The sequence below is a fragment of the Labeo rohita genome, chromosome 22 (genome assembly GCF_022985175.1).
Source record: "Labeo rohita strain BAU-BD-2019 chromosome 22, IGBB_LRoh.1.0, whole genome shotgun sequence".
Lineage (NCBI taxonomy): Eukaryota > Metazoa > Chordata > Actinopteri > Cypriniformes > Cyprinidae > Labeo > Labeo rohita.
The window spans coordinates 17,529,631-17,553,137 of NC_066890.1; the positions used below are offsets into that span (position 1 = coordinate 17,529,631).

General features: G+C 36.3%; 1 protein-coding gene across 1 annotated transcript in view; it reads right to left on the reverse strand.

Annotated features, from left to right (window-relative positions):
• dock3 (dedicator of cytokinesis 3) overlaps positions 1–23,507 on the reverse strand; it is a 234,618-nt gene that overhangs the window by 133,845 nt on the left and 77,266 nt on the right. Inside the window, 2 exon segments of the mRNA XM_051094211.1 lie at positions 3,527–3,623; positions 7,674–7,729. Coding sequence (XP_050950168.1) covers positions 3,527–3,623; positions 7,674–7,729 — 153 coding nt within the window.

The window sequence follows — 23,507 nt, forward strand, 5'->3', positions numbered from 1 at the left end:
AGAATCTCTGTGGTTACGTCATGTCTGACATCCCTAAAACCTCCAGAGTCACAGAGAAAAAAAGAGAGAGAGAGAGAGAGAGAGAGAGAGAGAGAGAGATCTATTGTCATGTCGTACACTAATGCTTGGTAATCCTCAGTACAGGCTTACATAAAGGGCTCTGTCAGATCTCATAGTGTCTCTGTGTGAGGAGAGCAGTGCATTCAAGACTTCCACAAAGCCTCTTCTACCTGATCATTATTCACATCAGCTTCATGGGCCTTTGCTTAGGTTACTTAAAAGTGCTCTTTGATATTCATTCATTAATCTAAGATGACAAAATTTCGAAAAGCTTCCTTTTGCATTTCGGAGGGAGGGCAAAGACAAATAGACAATAAAACATTCACACATTTCTCACTTTCCATGCTATACCGACTCTATAGACCAGTAGTCCGCCTAAAACTCACGCCATTGGTTGAGCCAGAAGAGGACACACCTCATTTGTGAAATACAAGCACTTCCTTTCCAAATCATTCTTTTTTGTTCAATATCCGATTCATGAATTCATTCTGCTCACAGTGTTCATAACCATTTGTACAGTGTTATTCATACATTTGTTCCGCTCATTTCACAACCACACAATCGTTCACCACCATGCAATTTATAAATAATTTCTGCTTGTTTCACAGATTGTTTGTCAGCTTTTCATAAATGTGCAATAATAGATTTTTCTCTCCTATAAACAGTCAAACATTTGCTTAATAAATTCATAATATTTCAGTTATATAAACTGTGCATAAACTATTTATATAAATCAATTTTATGAAATATTCGTAAATGTTCTTGTGTAAACTATCAAACATGCTTCTTAAATTTGCAATGATTAATTTTTTTTTTTTTTTAGAATAGTTTGTAAACTTTCTTGCATATACTATCAAACGTGTGCTTTATAAATTTGCGGTAATTAAGTTTTATGAATTGTTTGGAAACGTGTGTAAACTACCAAACATGCTTCATAAAAGCGCAGTGACGTTTATTAATTGTTCGTAAACTTTCTTGCGAAAACTATTAAACATGCACTCCATAAATGTATAATAATTGAATTTTATGAATTGGTGATAAACTTTCTTGTGTAAACTACCAAACCTGCGCTTCATAAATGTGCAGTAATTGAGTTTTATGAATTGTTTGTAAACTTTCTTGCAAGAACTATCAAATGTGCTTCATAAATTCTCAATCCTTGAGATTTATGAACTGTTCGTAAACTTTCTTGTGTACACTATCAAACGCACTTCATAAATTTGCAGTAATTGGATTTTATGAATTGTTTGTAAACTTTCTTGCATAAACTATCATGTGCTTCATAAATTCACAATAATTGCTTCATAAATTCACAAAAATGTAAATTTTCTTGCGTAAACTATCAAACATGAGTTTCATAAATTTGCAATAATTAAGTTTTATGAATTGTTTGGCAACTTTCCTTGAGTAAACTATTAACTGTGCACTTTATAATTTCACAGTAATTTTTACAAATTGTTTGTAAACTTTCTATCAAGCATGCGCTTCATAAGTTTGCAGCAATTGAGTTTTATAAAACGTTTGTAAACTTTCTTGCATAAACTATCAGATGTGTGCTTCATAAGTTTGCAGTAATTTTTTTACAAATATTCGTAAACTTTCCTACAAAAACTATCAAGTGTGCACTTCATAAATTTACAGCATTTGAGTTTTACGAATTGTTAATACATTTTCTTGCATAAACTATCAAATGTGCACTTCACAACTTTGCAAAAATTGAGTTTTAAAGATTGTTCGTAAACTTTCTTGTGTGAACTATCAAACGTGCACTTTATAAATTTGCAGTAATTCATTTTTATGAATTATTTATAAACTTTCTTGCATAAACTACCAAACGTGCTTCATACATTTGCAACAACTGAGTTTAATGAATTGTTTGGCCACTTTTCTTGAGTAAACCATCAAGCACGTGCTTCATAAATTCTCAAAAAAATAGTTTTATGAATTGTTCAGAAACGTTCTTGCATAAATTATCAAATATGCGCTTTATAATTTCATAGTAGTTTTACAAATTGTTTGTAAACTTTCTTGTGTAAACTATCAAGCGTGCATTTCATAAGTTCGCAGCAATTGAGTTTTATGAATTTTAAATTTTCTTGTGTAAACTATCAAATGTGCACTTCATAAATTCATAATAATTGAGTTTTACGAATTTTTTGTAAACTTTCTTGAATAAATTATCAAACGCATGCTTCATTAGTTTTCAGTTTTACAAATTGTTAATTTTCTTGTATAAACTATGAAATGTGCACTTCATAAATTCACAATAATTGAGTTTTACGAACTGTTCATAAACTTTCTTGCGTAAACCTTCAAACGTGCACTTCATATATTTGCAGTAATTCAGTTTTATGAGTTATTCATAAACTTTCTTGCACAAACTATAAAAAGTGTGTATTATACATTTGCAACAATTAAGTTTTATGAATTGTTTACAAAATTTCCTTTAGTAAACTATCAAACACACGCTTCATAAATTCTCAATAATTGAGTTTTACGAATTGTTCGTAAAACTTTCTTGCATAAACTATCAAGCGTGCACTTCATAAGTTCGCAGCAATTGAGTTTTATGAATTGTAAACTTTCTTGTGTAAACAGAAAGTCAAATGTGTGCTTCATAAATTTACAATAACTGAGTTTTACGAATTTTTCGTAAACTTTCTTGTATAAACTATCAAACATGCACTTCATTAGTTCACAGTAATGTTTGTGAATTGTTCATGAACTTTCTTGCGCAAACGATCAAACGTGCACTTATAAATTCGCAATAATTCATTTTTGTGAACAATTCATAAATTTTCTTGCATATCAAACTATTAAACGTCCTTCATAAATTCATTATACTTGAGTTTCGTTAATTGCTCGCAACCATGCGATACATAAATTAGTTCTGTTAGTTCGTTTCATCATGTTTGTAACCATTCTTATGTGAACTAATGAACATTCATAAATTGAATTATGAATACATAAATTGTCAAAAGTGTGATTCATGAATTTGTTCTGCACGTCTCATCAATCATTTTTAATCATTCTTATGATTATATTAATTAATATATGATTAATTCATAAAACATTTAATAGATTTGTTCTCTTTTGTTTAATCAATTATTTGTTAAAGCATTTTATGTAAATTATTGTAATTTACAAATGTATTGTTTACAAACGATTTGCACAAAAACTCTTTTACTGGTGGCCTGTTCACATTCAGTCTATGCTATTCTAGAATTGTTTCCCGATGTTCACATATGCCAGGTGCATGTCTTTGGCCATACCTCCTTCAAAACTACATATTTATGAAATATTTGACAAAACACATTAAACTAGATCGAGCAAAGGTGGCTCCATCACTGAAAGTACTATAATCCAGCCTCTCGAGTGGTATTTGATGTTGTAGCACAAACAAACTGCATCTCCTGCCCACAGCGGAGTGGAGATGGAGGATCTGGTTAGATGGTATGGTACTCACCACATACAGCTGCTTCCACAGGACAGACCACTCCTGCAGTGTAGAGGTGACCTCTGTAATGATGGGGTCCTCCAGCGGGACAACTGTCTCATATTGCCTGAAGAAAAACAACAAATGTTGACCAGAGGTTAGTTAAACTACACACCATAAGTAGATAGAAGTAATGAATAAAATTAAATAAACACATTTATTTACAACTTCCCATTTTGGTAGCAAATACGAGAAAAGTCGGGAAAAGACATTAAAAACATTTCATACAGGGTCTTTAAAATAACAACGTACAGTACATAGAGCTATCATCATAAACCAATAGCATTAAATTGTCCTGCTTCATCTTCCCGCTGTCGCATTAGCTCTTCCTGTCCATTCATCTCTCCATATTGCTGTACATCCATCAGCCCTCATTGTCCTTCCTCTGTCCTTCTCTGACTCACGGTGGAAACAGATTGATCTCTTTGTTTTGCTTTATCATCACATGTGTCCAAAGTAACAGCTTTCAGAGTCATTTTCTCCTTGTTTTCCGAATTCTGATGAGACGCTATAATTTGATCCCGGGATGCGGCCTGGTCATGGAGCGCAGCGCTCCCTCCCCAAGATTTATAACTGAAGCTAAGCAGCAGTAACATATCATGATAGCTATTTACATAAACTAGTCTTATAGCAGCGATTCTCAGACCACCTAACACCCAAATATGGGACAACCTACTATTGATACCTTCAGAAATTACCGACTGAATTAAATAATCACTGCTCAAATGTTTGGGGTCAGTGTGAGAGCAACTGTTTTCAACACTGATGCTATTGATACTACAGATCTATTGAAAGCTGGTTGTAAAAATGTATGTAGCTTCAAGTGTTGAACACAACCAGTGGGATCTGCTCTAGCATGCTTCTTTCACACAGTAAACAGGTGTTTGCGCATGTACGCGTGTTGAGGGAAGGCTGTGAAGTTCAACACACGGTGGTGTGCGCAAACACCTGTGAAAAAGTTGGAAAACATCAAAAGCTAAAACAAACAGAAGAAGCTGTCACCCTCGACAGTCCCTGATGTGCAGTTTTCCCACATGTTTTCAGCAGTGAGATCCCACTGGGAGTTTCTCTGATCTCTTTCTTGCTCAGTTTCCCGTTCCCTCCATCTTTATACCGCAACAGCTTAAATATTAACATTCAGTGTGTCACTGAATTGCTGAATTCGAATCAAACCTGTGAATGAACCTTTAACATTGGGAACCTTGAGTATTAAGACCTGTGTGGCTTAATATAATGTAAATAATGCCTGTTACTAAAATATGTAGTAGAAAACCCATTAAAGATTTACGTAATTTAAAAATATCCACTTTGTTTTGTACATATTTTGGACTATGGGGGGTGTCGTTATTTTGATTATGTGAAATGATTGCATTTGGTGAGCTACTAGCCAGTGGCTCACCCCCATAGTCCAAAATATGTGTAAAACAATGTGAATTTTTTGAGTTTTTTGGGTTTTCTACTACATATTTCAATAAAAGATATAATTTACGTTATATTAAGTCATACAAGTCTTTAACACCAGGGTTCCCTTTAAAACAGTCTTTGCACAAAACAACATCCAGCTATTTTATCTACAGAATTAACAAAATATGCTAACAAGTGATACCAACTGGTGATTTAAAACACAGTAATGCAGTGTTAGGGAGAAACAAACTAAAAATATAGCTGCAAGCTGAGATTACTGAGGTTCAAGCGCTTTAAGGCATTTAAGCACATATGAAAAAAGACATTACATATTATTTAGCAAGCCTGTAACAACCTAAATCAATGATTTAAAAAAGCAGTTTTGGCAAATACAGGTAATTTGCCTTAGAAATATGTTTTTTTTTTTCGTTTGTTTGTTTGCTCAAAAAGGTAGAGTATGGCGAAAAACTCCATCTCATTTTTTCCTACAACTCCAGAATCACCCAACGTTGGCGCTGATAGCCTCGTGTTCAGTGCGCCAACGTACAGCGCCATTGCGCGCCGGGTGTCCCGACTCGAGGACCTTTTCCGATCCCGCCCTCATCTCTCTCTCGCTCACCTCTGATCTGTCCTGTCTTAATAAAGGCAAAAATGCCAAAAAATAAACCTTTAAAAAAAGAATCATCCGACATTGTTGTACCTTTTTGTTTGTAAACAGCGTTTGACTTACTTGCACTTTCTTAGTCTTTGCGCGTTCGCTTTGTAAACACCGGGTCTGTAGTTCTGCGTGACCTTTCGACGTGATTCAATAGTACGTAGTGGACGCGCATCCCAGAGCCTGTGCTACACAAGCTTTTGTGCTTAAAAAGTAAACTAATTTTTATTTTCCGAAAAAAATGACAGATCGTTTTGCTAGATAAGACCCTTCTTCCTCGGCTGGGATCTTCTAGACCCCTTTGAAGCAGCATTTAAACTACATTTTGGAAGTTCAAAATTGTGGCACCAAAGAAGTCCATTATATGGAGAAAAATCCTGAAATGCTATTCTTAAAAACCATAATTTCTTCACGACTGAAAACAGAAAGACATGAACATCTGACAAGGGGGTAAGTAAATTATTTGTAAATTGTTGTTCTGAAAGTGGAATTCCCCTTTAACATTTATGACTGTTATAACTGTGGTCTGATTTCCCTAAAACTTTGCATGCTTGAGTAGAAGCACCTGTCACATGTGCTCACCAGGTTTTGTGAAGTTTTGAGTTTTCGTTTAGGCTTCATGGGCTTTTCGATATATTTGGACAGGCCCCTTTTCTAAACGACCCGTTATAGCTTGCCAAAGGGTAAATTTCAACAATTTATTTTATTTATTTAGATAATTATTGACCTGGAGAGCCCAGAGAATTGCACTGCAGTGTTTTTTTTTTTGTTTTTTCCCAGATTGAGTGAAGGACCAGTTCACAAAAGTTTTTTTTTTTTTTTTAATCATGTAACAAACAATTCAATTAACAGTTGTGCTTCTAGAGGCAAAGTTGTTTGGAATGAGTAGGTCTATCCTTTAATATAAATATTGTGCAATATACAATTGTTTACACCCTTAAAAAAATGCGATATCGCCCCCCTAGTGGCTGATTTCTTTCAAATTTCTCACAGACCTTTAGGGCCGTGAAGCAAACAGGCCCACTGAGTATTGTTCAGTTTGGCCTCTGTTTACCTTGTCTAATTGATGCTCAAAGTTCATCGGCTTATGGCGGGCATGTTTTTTGAGATACACAAATGTCCTTAAAGCCACTTGTGGCACTTTGGACCAAAGCCATGCACACCAATTTTCATGTCGTAAGGACAAAGGATTGTGTAGTTATGGCTGTTTTTATGATTTTCCCCCTCTTATAGTGCCACCAAATGACCAAGCCCTGCTATTTTTTTCATGTGACCTCAGATTCAGCTCTTACATACCGTTCAAAAGTTATAGCCGTTTTTTCAATGGAAAGTCGAAAGTTTCTGGATGTCAACTTTATAATTATTGATATTCACTCTCCAGAGAATCTTCCTTCACTGGTTTCGTTCGATCGGGCGAAAAATCTAGGACTAGTTTGCAAAAGTAGGTTTTTCAAAAAATGCAAAATAAAAAATTTTGGGTGAAAGATGAATCCGACAAAAAACATTTGAGTCTGCAATTAACGGTTAAGGAGTTATGAGTTATGTTTTCATTAATTAGCACAACCAAAACCTACTTTGTTGGATTTAATGTCACATTGTGTTATGCAAACACAGATTTATAATCTCTTCCCTCAGTTTGCACTACAAACAAGATCTGTAAGTCATGAAATAGTTGCTTTAATGTAGTTTAGTATGTACTTTTTGTTTGTACTGTATCTTGTAGCTCTGCTAACTACAAAAGGTTCACGATTTACAAACTTGGATAAGCTGAATATAAAGTGTTTGAATCACCAGGAGCTGATGATCTCACATCACACCATGCTCTATATCGGTAGCAAATATTTGATAGAGAGAAAAAGATGAAAGCTCAGCCTTTCAGGCATTTGATGAAACTCATGAGCCAGCAGGAGAGGAGAAAGGGAATAACAGGATTGAGATAAATGAATAAATAAAACATTTCTCTTCCATCCATCTCTCTCCCTGTCGCCTTTCCTCGTCCAAACCATTTGTTCTCTATTGAGGAAGCAGCTTGACGTAATTCAGTATAAAGACACTTACCCCCTGTTCGTGACGACAGCCTTCTTCAAGTGGACGTAGCCGGCTGGGAAGATCCCCTGTGAAACAAAAGAGAAGAATGTTACATCTCTGCTTCTGCGACTGTAAGCTTCCATTAAGAGAGAGTGAGCGAGCGAGTGGACACGTCTCTGGGAATGTGAGCAAGCAAAGGATGACTGCAATGGCCCTGCTGGATGCAGATCATGTCATAATCTTTGCTTGTTGTGCTCATATTGCTCGAGGCTGAATCAACCTCAGAAAGTTCCCGGTTCCTCGACTAGATGTGTCAGAGCCCAAGAAGTCCCTCTGGAGAAGCGAAGTAGTTTTTTCTCTGACTGCTCATACTTAATCAATGTCGTGAGTGTAGTGGAAATAACGGCAGCTGAATATTAATCTTCAGGACTTAGAGAAATTGCTCAGACAAAAATAATTCAGCACAAATAGTCATAATTTACTCACAAGTCATAACTTATGTCATTATGAATCTGTACAACTTATTTTCTTCTGTGGAAAACAAAAGAAGATAATGTGAAAATGTTTTGGTTGGAAGAGGGGGGTGTTGTTTATCTGTTTCGAGTTTTGTTTTATGTTTTGTTGTTTGTTTCAGTACTTTATTCATCTGCAGAATGAAATTCAAATGAAATTGTTTTGAACTCCCATGACTTTGAACCCCAATGTTTATCTTTGTTTGTCTGTTTGTATGTTAAACTGTTGTTGTTGTTGGGTTTATTTATTTATTTATTTATTGTAACTTTGTTGGCCAGTACAATGCTTTTTGAAATATAAATAAATAGTCCTAAATAGTCATCAACGGTAATAAATAGCAATAGATAAAGTAAGTAAGTTTTGGACACCAGTGACAAAAACAGGTGAAAATACATTCTTTTGTGTTCCGCAGATAAATGAAGTCGTTAATAAACAGTAATAAATAGTCATAAATTAATAAATAAAGTTATGCTTGGATCTGATTAGCTGACGAATGTTCTAAGGTGTGTAATTATTTTCAGGGAAATGCACGGTGAACGTAGTTTCACGCAGCTCTTGACTGCATTACATGTCCATATCACTTCACCACACGATTTAATTTATTTCAAAGGTCTTGAGGTGTGGTAACCATAGTATAAGCGGAATAACTGACTTCAGTCCATTGAATTCTTCGAAAATAATGCACTCCGCTTTGCGTCATGGCTGCATTACCACCTCGGGTTTGCATTATTTTCTAAGAATTCAACGGCCCATCGTCAGTTATTCCTTGAGGCCCCAATATACAATATGACATCATTTTGAACAAAATCAGACCAAAACGAAGTTCGTTTTGAGTTTGTTTCAGCAGTTCAAAACAGCTGACCAAAACAAACTTTCTGGGGTGTTCGTTTTGTCTACTAAACACCTTTGAGCTACCATTGGTCCATGGCTATGACGTAAACCGTGGTTGTGTTCTGGAACTCTACCTTCTTTGACTTTGACAGATAGATAGATAGATAGATAAATAAATAAATAAATAAATAAATAAATAAGACCCCAATGACTTTCATTATATGAAACCTTAAAAATAAACATGTCAAAATGTTTATTTAAAAAATAAAAAATAATAGACATAATATAAAGTAAGAAATTAGTTCTGTCAAACAATTAAACACAACAATTTAATCACATATGTGAGTGTACTATGTATTAGAGAGAGAGAGAGACAGATAGATAGATAGACAGATAGATAGACACAGATATAGTGTACTGTGTATTCCCTCAAGGAACATCTGGAAGAATTCCTGGATCTCACCCATCTGACCATCTTCTTGGATGTCTGCTAATGCACATTTCTGTGCTCTGGCCTCAACACCGTCCCATGAGCACAGTTGTCCGGGGAGGTCCTCTGTTTACACAGAGGACATCGCGGACAATGACAAGAGCCCCACTCCTGACCCAGAGCCAGGCCAAACATCACCCCGGTGGGTGGAGCATCAGCCAAACCACACCGCAGAGAGACAGCCAGAGTCCGCTGCGACCAATGAGCCATCGTTGAAAGGAGTGACAGAGCTGAGGATCGCCCCCGGAGCCAGAGAGTTACATAACGTCTGACCAGGTGCATAAGCCGACTACATGGAACACGACGGTGGATGAAGAAAAGGAAAGGAATGGAAAGGAATGGAAAGGAAAGGAAAGGAAAGGAGGTATGACCATGTATGGTGACCCATACTTGGAATTTGTGCTCTGCATTTAACCCATCCAAGCACACACACACACAACAACAAACAGTCACACACAGACACACACCCGTAGCCAATGGGCAGCCAATGCGGGGAGCAGTTGGGAGCAGTCATGGTATTGAGGGTGGAGAGAGTCATTTACAATCCCAGCCGGACCTCAGACTCAAACCCACAACCTTTGGGTTACAAGTCCGACTCTCTAACCATTAGGCCACGACCGCAACGGAGTGTAAGTGTGTAGAGGAAAGCCCCACCAACTGTAGCACTGCTGAGGGTGTGCTGGGAGTTGCTATATGTGTGTGGTCAGCATATATCATCCCTGGAATCCCAGACTGTCATTTACTCTCACCCAGCCTCCCTCTCCCACCTCTTCTTCTGTGTTCTCTGTCATCCTCTGTCTCACTGTTGCTGCATCTAGTTCCTCAGCTTTATATGTGTGAAGTGGATTCGCTTCAGGACTGTCAGTCTCCGGCTTCACCGTGGTCTGAGGGTCCCTGGTCTCTGCCTCAAACCCCAGAGACCTGGACTCCTCCTCGGCCTGTCGACCCATTGGCTCCACCATGGCTCATAGCTTCCTCGTCTCCACCGTGGCGCGTCAGTCCAAGAGCTCCACCAGCCTCCCTCGTCCCTCCGGCTCCACCTTGGTCAGTCGTTGACCCGCCTTCACCTCAGGACTACTTTCCTCTGGTTTCGCCTTGTCCCTCCATCCCTCTGACTCTGTTGGGCTTCTCCGTACCTCCAGCTCCACCTTGGTCCTCTGTCACTCCAGCTCTGCTGTGGCCTTTCGGATTCCCGTTTGCGCCTCGGTCGCCTGAGTCATCTGCTCTGCCTTGGCCCTCTGGATCCTTAGCATCACCCTGGCTCTGTGGCTGTCCATCACTGCCCTGGGCTCTTCTCTCACTGGCTCTGCCCCCCGGGGTCGTCAGCCCTTCCTCCACCGTGGCTCCTCCCTCCATCAGCTCCACCATGGGCCTTCTCCCTGGCTGGACTCTGAAGTGTCTCCCATCTCCCATCTCCTCTTGCTCCTGGCTCCTCCGTCTGTTCCACCCTGGCTCCTTCTTCTGTCCATTCCTCCCTGGCTCCTCCCTCCATCTGTTCCACCCTGAACTCTGTTTGTCGTCATCCTCCACCTGGTCATCCAGCCACCTCCATAAACTCCTCCTGCCTATCTGTGCCAGCCCTTCACTATTGCTTTTCACCATCCCTCCGCCGTCTCCTGACCCTTCCTTCTCTGCGGCGCACGGTTGCGCCTTCTGGGAGGGGGGGCGATCTGTCACAGTTCTGTTAGTTTGGACTTTCAGTTTGCAAAAAGGTGCAAACCCTTTGCTATTGTTATTGATTTCATTTCATTATTCTGTTCAGGTATGTGTCATTAGTGTCATTTGCTTGTGTTTTTAAGTTTCTCTTGTTCTGTTCCTGATTGTCCAGTCTATAATTTCTGTCTACATCTCAGATGTACTGTAGATACATCATAAAGAGATCTCACCTGTGATGTAAGTCTTACATCTGACATCTGCCTTGAAGAACATTAACTTGGTGACTAAACAACTCAACACATGCTTGTTTCTTGACCAGAAAACTAGTCACTCTTCACACCGTCTCAATCAATAAATGCAACTGAGAAGAACACTTTCACATCTCAAGAGCAATTTATTTCATTTCAGTCAAACGGCGCAAAGCTCTCAACTTTAAAAGTGATCAATCGGAGGGACTTAGGGTGTCTAAAGAACAATTAATCACACAAGTGGCTTTAGAAGAATGAAGCAGACGGATACAGAGTTTAGCACAAAGCAAGAACATCCCACATAAACATCTCAGCTGAAGAATCCAGATGGTGGAGCTTCTTGCCACATATAGTTGTTGCCTAATTGTCTTCGCTGTTCGTTTTCAAAGGTCAGATTAATTAGTAATTGAGGACACCAAATGCTCTGGAACAAACCTCCATCTGCTGGAGGAAGGATTCCATGTGCATGGATGACAAACCAGCATATGTTAGTATTCATGAGATGGGCGGTCACTTGCTAATCGCCACTTTCAGCCATACATGAAGACCTCCTGTTGTTTGAGGAGAGCTCTTTTCATGCTGCTGCTGATGATGGGCATCAATTATAAACGTTTGGAGAATTCACACATCTATTAATCAAAACCCAAATCATATTTATGCAAATTGAAGAAAAGCCAGGATTTCACCCCAAAAGCTGTATATGTTTAAGGTTATTTCCATCCCAAATTCTCAATACCTTCTCATTACCATCAAGCATTTGGACATTTTACTTTACATTTTTTATTAATCTTTTATAAATGAAAGGCAGTACAACAATTACTACCATGAAACTTACTTTCATTTGTATTTTTTACATAAACATTTATTTATTTATTTATTTATTTGTAAAAGAGATGAAATTTTGTTGTGTTGTGGTAATGACACTTGTGTAAAATGTGCTCCATTTTCATGAAAAAATAAATAAAAATGATAAAATGCAGTACAATTATTATATACATGTTACTTTACATTTTAATTATTATTATTGCTATTATTATTATTATTATTATTATTATTATTATTTATTTATTTATTTGTTTTTGTTTTTTTTTTACATAAAAGTGATGAGATTTATTAATTTATTAAGGCAATACCAGTTGTCTAAAATGTTCTTAACTATCACTACTACTACTACTACTACTACTACTACAAAATGTTTATTTATTTATTTATTTATTTATTTATTTATTTATTTATTTATTTGCTTGCTTACACAATAAAGCAATGCGATTTTGTTGCTTTTTACAGTAAAGACAGCTGTGTAAAATGTGCTTTATTTTAATGTTTAAATAAATAAATAAATAATGTTGCTTTAAAAAAATGTTATTTATTTATTTGAAGTGATGTGGTTTACTTGCATGGTAATGCAAGTTGTGTAAAATGTTCTCAACTATAATATAAATATACATAAATTTGTAAAATCATTTATATGACAATGAAGCACATTTTACACAATTGTCTTTACCGTAAGGGAACAAAAAGCATTGCTTTGTGTAAATAAATAAATAAATATATAAAAGCCAGTACAATGATTATAACGTGACTATTTATTTATTTATTTACTTATTTATTTAAAGCAAATAGTTTTTTGTTACCTTATGGTAAAGACAATTGTGTAAAATGTGCTTCATTGTCATAAAAATTATTTTTCAAATTATACAACAGTACAGTACAACAACCATGATACTGTACAATTGATTTATTTTTTTTTTAAATGTATTTATTTATTTATTTTTTATTTATTTACATAAAAGTGTTTGGATTTTGTTGCATTACACTAATGAAAGTTACGTAAAATGTGCATCATTGTCAAAAAACAAGATTATTCACTGACCAAAATTATAAATGCAACACTTTTGTTTTTGCCCCCATTTTTTATGAGCTGAACTTAAAGATCTAAGACTTTTTCTATGTACACAAAAGACCTATTTCTCTCAAATATTGTTCACAAATCTGTCTAAATCTGTGTTAGTGAGCACCTTTGCCGAGATAATCCATCTAACTCACAGGTGTGGCATATCAAGATGCTGATTAGACAGCATGGTTATTCCACAGGTGTGCCTTAGGCTGGCCACAATCAAAGGCCACTCTAAAATGTGCTGTTTTATCACACAGCACAATGCCACAGATGTCGCAAGTTTTGAGGGAGCGTGCAATTGGTATGCTAAGTGCAGGAATGTCCACCGGAGCTGTTTCCCATGAATTGAATGTTCATTTCTCTACCATAATCCGTCTCCAAAGGCGTTTCAAAGAATTTGGCAGTACATCCAACTGGCCTCACAACCGCAGACCACATGTAACCACACCAGCCCAGGACCTCCACATTCAGAGATACATAATCTCACATAAATCCCAGTTTTTACTGTACAGGGCAGATGGCAGACAGCGTGTATGGCGTTGTGTGGGTGAGCGGTTTGCTGATGCCAATGTTGTGTATCGAGTGGCCCATGGTGGTGGTGGGGTTATGGTATGGGCAGGCATATGTTATGGACAAAAACACAGGTGCATTTTATTGATGGAATTATGAATGCACAGAGATACCGTGACGAGATCCTGAGGCCCATTGTTGTGTCATTCATCCACGACCATCACCTCATGTTGCAGCATGATAATGCACTGCCCCGTGCTGCAAGGATCTGTACACAATTCCTGTGATTTGTCTTAATGCCAAAAAAAGTACTTAAATCAGTACTGTAAACCAAAACAGAACACAGAATCTTAACAAAAAAAGAATAACAAAAAAAAAATGGGTTAAAAAAAAAAAAGAAAGAAAGAAACTCTTTAGTTTGATCAATAATTCAAGCTGAAGGCGTGGTGTGTGGCATTTCCAGTCTGCGTATGAATCATACGCTGAACCACAGAAGGACTCTAGCATTGTCATTCTGTCCCGCGTTCAGCATCCATTTTGGAGGCGGATAATAAAGCCGCTCTATATGAGCTGAACTGAGCGGAGATGTTATTGTAGGCCTGAGGCGGCACAGATGTGTGTATGTGTGTACACATCATCTCCATCTGTTGAAACTCATGTTATCAGTGTGTGTCTGCCAGAAGCATACAGTTTATTTTATTATTTGTATCCTGAGCACCAGATCTGAGTAATGGAAATAAAGTAGCATGTGTCATGAAGGACAGGAGCGATGACAGCTGAGTCAGCAAGATATGCTTTAAAAGACAGTGATAAAATTTGATTTGAAACATAGTGAAATTACACACACATTTCTCTTGATGTCTCCTGACAGACGAATGACTCACAAAAAACAAAATCACTCACATTAAATAAAACTCAGAATAAACACACTCCTAGCTTGCAACATGTGAGTTTATTAAAGGCACTTTGAAGTTGTTCCTCAAATCCTCAAAGTGAGACTTAACTTTTAATTATTAAATGTTTTATGAAAGATTTCACACAATATTTAATGAAAAGACATTTTAAAGAAAAAGTTACAACAATCAAGACAGCTAAAAATGTGCTGTTACACAAACTAGCACGCTGTAAGATAATAATGCTTGTTTTCAGATAACAAGCCTGAGTTGCTTGCAGTGGGAGGGACATTCTTAGTCAAGCAAGGATCTGATTGGATGAAAATCTGAGTGGTGCAGGATGAGTCATCAGTTTTGTTGTTTGTTTCTCAGAACAGAGAAACTGTCAAATTTAAGCGCTAAAAGCCATTCTCTCAACCTATAGGTATATACTAGCATATATTAGCATCAAAAGTAATGTTTTGACAGTTTAACCCTTGTTAAAAAGAAGTAGGCTTCAACAAATTTTTAAAAAGAGTACTTATAGAAATAGTATATTTTTAAAAGAATTTACTCATTTTGATGCATGTTAGATGTTACTTGCAATAAAAAGAAAATGTATTTTTTTTATAATACACGCAATTAGTTTAACTTAAGTTTTAAGTGTTTATATGTAATTTCACATTAACTTTTGTTGTCTTTGAAATATGGTAAAAATGTACTTCCAAATGTACTGATTTGTGGTAAACTCTGTATATTCCAGTTCATGACAGTTAGGGTCGAAAAATGCTGCAGAAGTATCGACCCAGTGTTTACAAAGTGAACATGCAAAGAAGGTCAAATGCCTTTTACAAAAAATGCGATCTAGGACAATTTTAAAGTTGGAGGAGAAAATGAGATGGGAGTTTTTTGACCTACCCTAACTGTCATGAACCGGAATACACAGAGTTCACACAGAGCTAGACAAGACGAGCGTTTAAGGCTAATTTAAGTATATAAATTGTATATACAGTGTATATATATATATATATATATATATATATATATATATATATATTTTTTTTTTTTAGAAAATAATAGATCGTTTCTCTAAGACCCTTTTTCCAAGGCTGGGATAATTCAGAGCCATTTGAAGCTGCATTTAACCCTTAAATGCATACCTCGGGTCTTTAGCGACCCAGGAATTTCAATCACAACCCTCTCCCTCTTTATTTATTTATTTTTTTTAATTTTACATTTTAAGTACTTGAATGTTTTGGAATTGTATAGGCGGTGGGGAAAAATAAGCTTTAGCTTCATCCCAATCCTTTTCGAACATTTTCGATATGTATGACGTCTTTGGGACGTGTTTTTTGTTGGTGCGGCAACACATTTGTAGTGTTTATATATTTTTTGTTTTAAATTATGTTTTGTTCGAAATGAAATGAAATAAAATGAAATAAAAAGTTTGACATCAACTTTCTTAGTATTCCTCAATCTATTAATTATAAACAATATAACAAGAAAGAAAACAACAAAATATAAAAGAATGTCTGTTTCCTGTACATTTTTTTGTAAAAAGTGTATAGGGTCGCTAGAGACCCGAGGTGTGTAATAGTATAAGTATATTTTTTGTGCACAATAATATGTAAATATCTGATGACTCAATATGTGCAATTCACCTTTACTCCTTGAGGTGGCACTGTTTAATAGACAATAATGACGTGATGTTTCACTCATAATTACTGCAGGCATAAAACAAAAGGACATCATCAACAAAAATTGAATTGGTTTGAATGGTTTTACTGCAGAGCAATTACCATACGCAATAAAATATAAATGTCACTGTTATTTGATGGTGGATGTGGTGAATAAGCTGTCAGCAATCAAAATATTGACTTTGAAGTCATTGAAAATGACAGTTTTGAGAATATGTTTGAGATCACGAATATGAGACAGATTCTGAATGTACTGTGGAAGTGTGCTCTGAGGATGACAGTGATGGTAAAATAATCTGCTCACATTGAACCCTTCTAAGTTCCAAAGGGTAACAAAATAGGCTTTATTTTATTCTTCCGTAACTGTAACTTAAAATATCAAGAGAGTTTGTTGCTATTGCAGAAGTTAGAGATCCATCCATGCTTGATACATAGAGCTGGGTCGCTAAAGACCCGAGTATGTAATAATGATTGGTGAAACATTCATTTAAAGGTTAAACTGCATTTTGGAAGTTCAAACTCAGGGGCACCATAGATATCCATTATGTGGAGAGAAATCCTGAAATGTTTTCCTCAAAAGTCATCATTTGTACGATAGCCTATGCACACAGTTGAATGCAAAACCTTTCATGCTCCATTTGACAGCATGCATGAACTCAGGTGATAGACACATGTGCTCTAGAAAGTTTCCTCTTTGCCATTGCCTGCTCTATTTTTCGCCAGAAGTTATAACCCATAAAAATAAAAACTTTATAACTAAAGTTGCGGTTATCTAGTGCTTGTCAATGCGGGCAGTCTCAGGGATTTTGCCGTTGTTGTTGTCTCTTTAGTTTCGTTTTCTACAGTGAAACAACGGCGCAGGTCAGTGTTGCCACCTAGAGGAACAACTGATTAGCGCAAAAGAAATTCAATGCGCATGTGCGACCTACAAAAATCGAGTGGTGCTTGTTCATCACTACTCTGGTAAAAAAAAAAAATTGCAGCACTTGCACTTTACGCAAACCCTCATGTATGCGTGAAACCAAAGTATACTTTTATAATCACCTCAGTGCAGTGGTAGTGTATAAAAGTTCTGATAGACATAACATACACCTTTCAAATGTTCACTCTGTACACGTATATCCATGACAGGTGGTTCATCTGAGTTTATATAACTGTGACAGCAACTATCTTCCATCAGGTGAGTCGTAAAGTATCGGTAAGACCGTTGACCTGTAACTAACAGCTCTGCTTCAGTTAGAGGACCAAACAAAGACGAGTGTGCTTCCCTTTCCTTGCTCCCAGCAGCCTAATGCTCGTTTAGCAGAAAAGGTCAACGCTGAGCCAAATAAGAATAGCAATCCTGCTGCAAGCGGATAAAGAGCGAAGCCAACGAGGGAGAGAAAAAAAAAGATAGCGAACAGCTTCTACAGGTTAGAATCATTCCTGACAGCAATTGTGCTTGTGATAACGCTAGTATTTGTTTGTTTAAAGAAATCAAAATTGACTATTTATTTCCCTAATAAATGTTTCAGGTGTTCTTGTGTCTGATATATCAGCCCATGTTGTTCCCAAGAATGTTTTCATAATGTTTCATCAAAATGTAATAACTTTGTCTGGCTCCTAAATAACTTTTCTGCTGAAAATAATATTAAACATGAATATAATTGCCCACTATTCTCAGTCCAATAAAATGAAGTCCTGCCCTACATTATTTCCCACAGAACATTCTGTTTGTTTTAGAAATTGAGGAACATTCTGTAATATTTCTACATTATTTGTCTCTGTTTTGGAGGCTCAATGTGAGGAATATTCCAGGTATGTGTTTTGAAGGGGAAAAAAAAATCCTAACCAACACATCAATGCCAATTTGTACTAACATTTGGCACATGGCAAGTATTAATTTTGGGGAGCAGATGATTTTAATGAGCTGGATTAAGCTCCTCTCTAACTTGACAAACATATGCGGTGATGAAGGTGAACTTGCAGTTTTCAACAGACCTTTGTGAGCCAGACAGCATCAAGCTTTCCAGCTTTAGCAGGCATCTAAATAATTAAAAGCCTCTGAAAGCTGACTATCCCACTGTGCACCGCTTCTGACATTCATTAATACGGACTTCTGAATGACAGCTGAGTAAAACTGGCATTAAATTTCTTGCTAAAAGTATAAGATAAAATAAAAAATAAACAGAATAAAATCTCACAAAAGTATTGTTTCCCTGAGTAACTGTGCATTTACTTGCAGAACATTGCTTTTCCTTGAGAAAATTTATGTTTGTTCACAAAATATTTCCATTTGTTTGCAAAAGTATTGAGTTTCCCTGAGATACTTTGAATTTTCTTACAAAACATTTGTGTTCTCTTATAAAAAGTACTGTGTTTCCCCAAGAAACTTTGCATTCACTTGTAAAAGTGTTTGCTCAAGAACATTTTCATTCGTTGGCAAATTATTTCCTTTCACTTGCAAAAGTATTGAGTTTCCCTGAGAAACTTTGCATTCACAAAACATTTGTTCTCTCTCTTGTAAAAGTACTGTGTTTCCCCAAGAAACTTTGCACTTGCTCACATAAGCATTGCGTTTCCTCCAGAAATGTTTTGTTTGTTCGCAAAATATTTCCATTCAATTGCAAAAGTATTGTGTTTCCCTGAGAACTTAGCATTTGCTTGCAAAATATTTGCATTCTCTCATAAAAACTATACTTTTGCAAAGAAACTGAAATATTTTGCGAACGTATAATTATTATTATTTTTATTTTTTTTTTTTGCAAGTGAATGCAAAGAATCGCTGGAATTGCAATTATTTTCGAGTAAATGCTATGTTTCTCAGGGAAATGCAATATTCAAGTGAATGGAAATAATTTGCAAACAAACTGAAATGTTCTCAAGGAAACACAATACTTTTGTGAGCGAATGCATAGTTTCTCGGGAAAACAATACTTTCCATGAGAAATGTCACATTTCCCTGTAAAACATTTGCGTTCTCTCATAAAAAGTATTGTTTCCCTGAGAAACTTTGCATTTGCTCACAAAAGTATTGTGTTTCCACTAGAACATTTTAGTTTGATCGCAAATTAATTTTTATTCACTTGCAAAAGTATTGAATTTCCCTGAAAAACTTAGTATTTCCTTGCAAAACATTTGCATTCTCTTGAAAAAATATTGTTTTTCCCCAAAAAACTTTGCATTCACTCGAAAAGTACTGCGATTCCAGAGATTCTTTGCATTCACTTGCAAAATATTTGCACTTTCTCCATTTTTTTTTTTTTTCCCTGAGAAACTGTATTCCCTCATAAAAGCATCGTGTTTCCTTAAAAACAAATTTTGTTTGTTCGCAAAATATTTCAGTTTGTTTGCAAAAGTATAGTTTCCCTTTGAAATGTAGTATTTTCTTTATAAAACATTTGTTCTCCCATAAAAAAAGTATTGTTTCCCTGAGAAACTTTGTATTTGCTCACAAAAGTATTGTGTTTCCACTAGAACATTTTCATTTGATCGCAAATTTATTTCCATTAACTTGCAAAAGTATTGAGTTTCCCTGAGAAACTTAATATTTCCTTGCAACATATTTGCGTTCTCTTGTAAAAAGTATTGTGATCCCCAGAGAAACTTTGCATTCACTCACAAAACTATTGCGCTTCCTTAAGAAAATTTGTGTTTGTTCACAAAATATTTCCATTAGTTTGCAAAAGCATAGTTTCCATGAGAAACTTAGCATTTGCTTGCAAAATATTTGGGTTCTTTCGTAAAAAGTATTGTTTTCCCACGAAACTTTGCATTCGCTGACGAAAATATTGTTTCCTAGAGAAAATGTTTATTCGCTTGCAGTTTCAGTGAGAAACTTTCCATTTCCTTGCGAAACCTTTGTGCTCTCTTTAACAAAAGTATTTTCCCCAAGAAACTTTGCGTTCCCTAAAAAAAAGTGTATGTAATTATTATAATATTTATAAAATTTATATTATATATAAATAAACATGTTTTGTACATAAATAACATATTTCTCTTAAATATATACATTAATTTGTGTGTACTTATATATACATAAAAATTACACATAGTACACAAGCATATATTAGGCAAATTCAAACTTTTATGTTGTACTTTTATTAATCGTTTCCCAGCCCTAGTAAAAAGTATTGCTTCTCTGAGAAACTTAGCATTTCCTTGCAAAACATTTGCATTCTATCATAAAAAGTGTCGTTTCACCAAGAAACTTTGCATTCACTCACAGACGTTTTGCTTTTCTTTAAGAAAATTTGCATTTATTCACACAGTATTTCCATTTGTTTGCAGAAGTATAGCTTCTCTGAGAAACTTAGCGTTTCCTTGCAAAACATTTGCATTCTCTCAAAAGTACTGTTTCCCCAAGAAACTTTACTTTTGCAAGAGAACAGTTTTGTGAGTAAAGGTATCGCAGTCCCACAAGAAATGTTGCATTCACTCACAAAACATTTGCATTCTTTCACAAAAGTACTGAATTGTCTTGTATTATCTCATATTTCTCGTATTTTCAAGTATTGTTGTTCTCTAAGAGAACTTGAATTATCTCGCTAAACATCTGCATTTTGCAATTCGCAAAACATTTGCATTTGTAATATTATCTCCATCACAAACGTTTTGTGAGAGAACACAAAAGCATTAAAATATAATGTCCATGTCCATTTAGGGGCTCCATACGTAAGAAGCTTCTTTCAAAAAAGTTAAAAATCGTACCAATCCAAGTTTCTGAATGATACTGTACATTAAAATCATTTGAAACATCAGTAAACAACTTACATATTTTCAAAGATATTCATGCCTAAACTACTGACCTGTGTTTGTCACTTGTTAAAAACCTGTTAATTAAAGTTGTTTGCAAGTGTCACTAAAACATATGAGAAACTGAAGGAGCCAAAAATAGCGCAAACAGCCAAAATAAGCTACAGGAAATCAAGATCTGTCGTGTGACCTCTAGAGATGCTTTTAGAAAGATGGTGACAAGGCAGAGACACCAATATGTCAGGTTTAAATTCGTCTGGGTAACAAAGCTATCTTTCCCTGCCCTCATTCATCTTGATAAAAAGGCAGGTTTTGTATGAAGGGCTGTCTCACAGACTCTCTCCCCTCCGTCACCCCTCTTGACCTCTCTCCCTGTGCGGCGCAGGTTGCGTTTCCCTCTGCCATAAGGAGTAATGATCTGCTCTAATCGGCAGGAATTTCTCTCTTGAGACACAGCCCACTGTGGCCTGGATTCTGGAATAGAAACTCTCGCTCTGTGGAAAAGAGCGTCCCAGATTTCGGTGTGGAAAGTCTAAAAACCTGCCGTGTCAGTCGTGTAGTCTCAGTCTCATTTTTTTTTTTCAATATACAGTCAGGGCCAAAAATACCGGCACCCTTGCAATTCTGTCAGAAAATGCAACCCTTCTCTCAGCAAATGTTTTGGCACACACGTTTATTTTAATTTTTTTGTTTGCACTGGAACAACACAAAAAAAAACTGAAAAGAAAAGTCAACTCTGATACAATTCCACACAGAACCCAAAAAATGTACTGGACAAAATTATTGGCACCCTTAACTTAATATTTGGTAGCACCCCTTTTGGAAAAAAATAACTGAAATCAATCGCTTCCTGTAACCATGAATGAGTTTCTTACACCTCTCGACTGGAATTTTGGACCACTCTTCTTTTGCAAACTGCTCCAGGTCATTCAGATTTGAAGGATGCCTTCTCCCAGCTGCTGTTTTGAGATCTCTCCACAGGTGTTCTATGGGATCAGATCTGGAGTGCTTTATGAAGTGTGTTCCAGCATTGTTCTGTTTGAAGACCCATGACCTCTGATGAAAATGCAGCTTTCTGACACTGGCCACTATGTTGCGCCCCAAAATTCTTTGGTAATCATCAGACTTCATGATACCATTCACACAGTCAAGGCATCCAGTGTCAGAAGCAACAAAGCAACCCCAAAACATCTTTGAACCTCCACAATGTTTGACTGTAGGGACTGTGTTCTTTTCTTTGAAGGCCTCATTTCTTTTTTCTGTAAACAGTGCCATGTTGTCCTTTACCAAAAAGCTCTACTTTTGTCTCATCTGTCCACAGTACGTTCTCCCAGAAAGATTGTGATTTTGTCACATAAGTTTTGGCAAACTCAAGTCTTGGTTTTTTATGCCTTTGTGTCAGCAGTGGTCTCGTACCATAGCGTCCCTTTTCATTCAGATGGTGACAGATAGTGTGAGCTGACACTGTTGTACCCTGTGCCTGCAGATAAGCTTGAATTTGTTTGGAAGTTAATCGTGGTTCTTTATCCACCATTCGAACAATCCTTCATTGTAATTTTTCATTAATTTGGCTCTTCCGTCCACGTCCAGGGAGGTTAGCTACAGTGCCATGGGCTGTAAACCTCTTGATGATATTGCACACAGTGGACACAGGAACATTCAGATCTCTGGAGATGGACTTGTAGCCTTGAGATTGTCCATGTTTTTACACAGCTTTTTCTCTCAAATCCACAGACAACTCTTTTCACGTCTTTCTTTTCTCCATGCTCAGTGTGACACACAACACAAAGGTTGAGTCAACTTTTCTCCATTTCAACTGGTTGCAAGTGTGATTACTATATTGCCCACACCTGTCACAGGTGTGTCTAAATACAAATTACAGGAGCATCGCATGTTTGAAAAGCAATTATTTCTTACAATTTTAACAAGGTGCCAATAATTTTGTCCAGTCCATTTTTTGAGTTCTGTGTGAAATTTGATCAAGTTTGACTTTTCTTTTCTTTTGCAGTGCAAACAATAACAAAAAGCATGTGAATACCAAAACATTTGCAACTGGAACAATTTTCTGAGAGAAGTGTTGCATTTTCTGACAGAATTGCAAGGGTGCCGATATCTTTGACCATGACTGTATATCCAAACAGGAAAAAAAAAGTTTTAAAATGGTGATAATATTTTGCAGTATTACTGTTTTTACTGTATTATTATTATTTTTTTATCATAAGAGACCTCTTTTCAGAACTTTCAAACGATAGTACATAAACAAACATAGATGTTTGTAGGCGTATATGGCTTGCCTTCACTTCCATTGTTTCATACTCAATTTTAAAGTGTTTCCAAGTAATTCAAACACTCCAAAAGAGTAGAAATAAACACTTCCCACACTCTATCTTTTGTCACAGAGTTTTCACAATAGAGG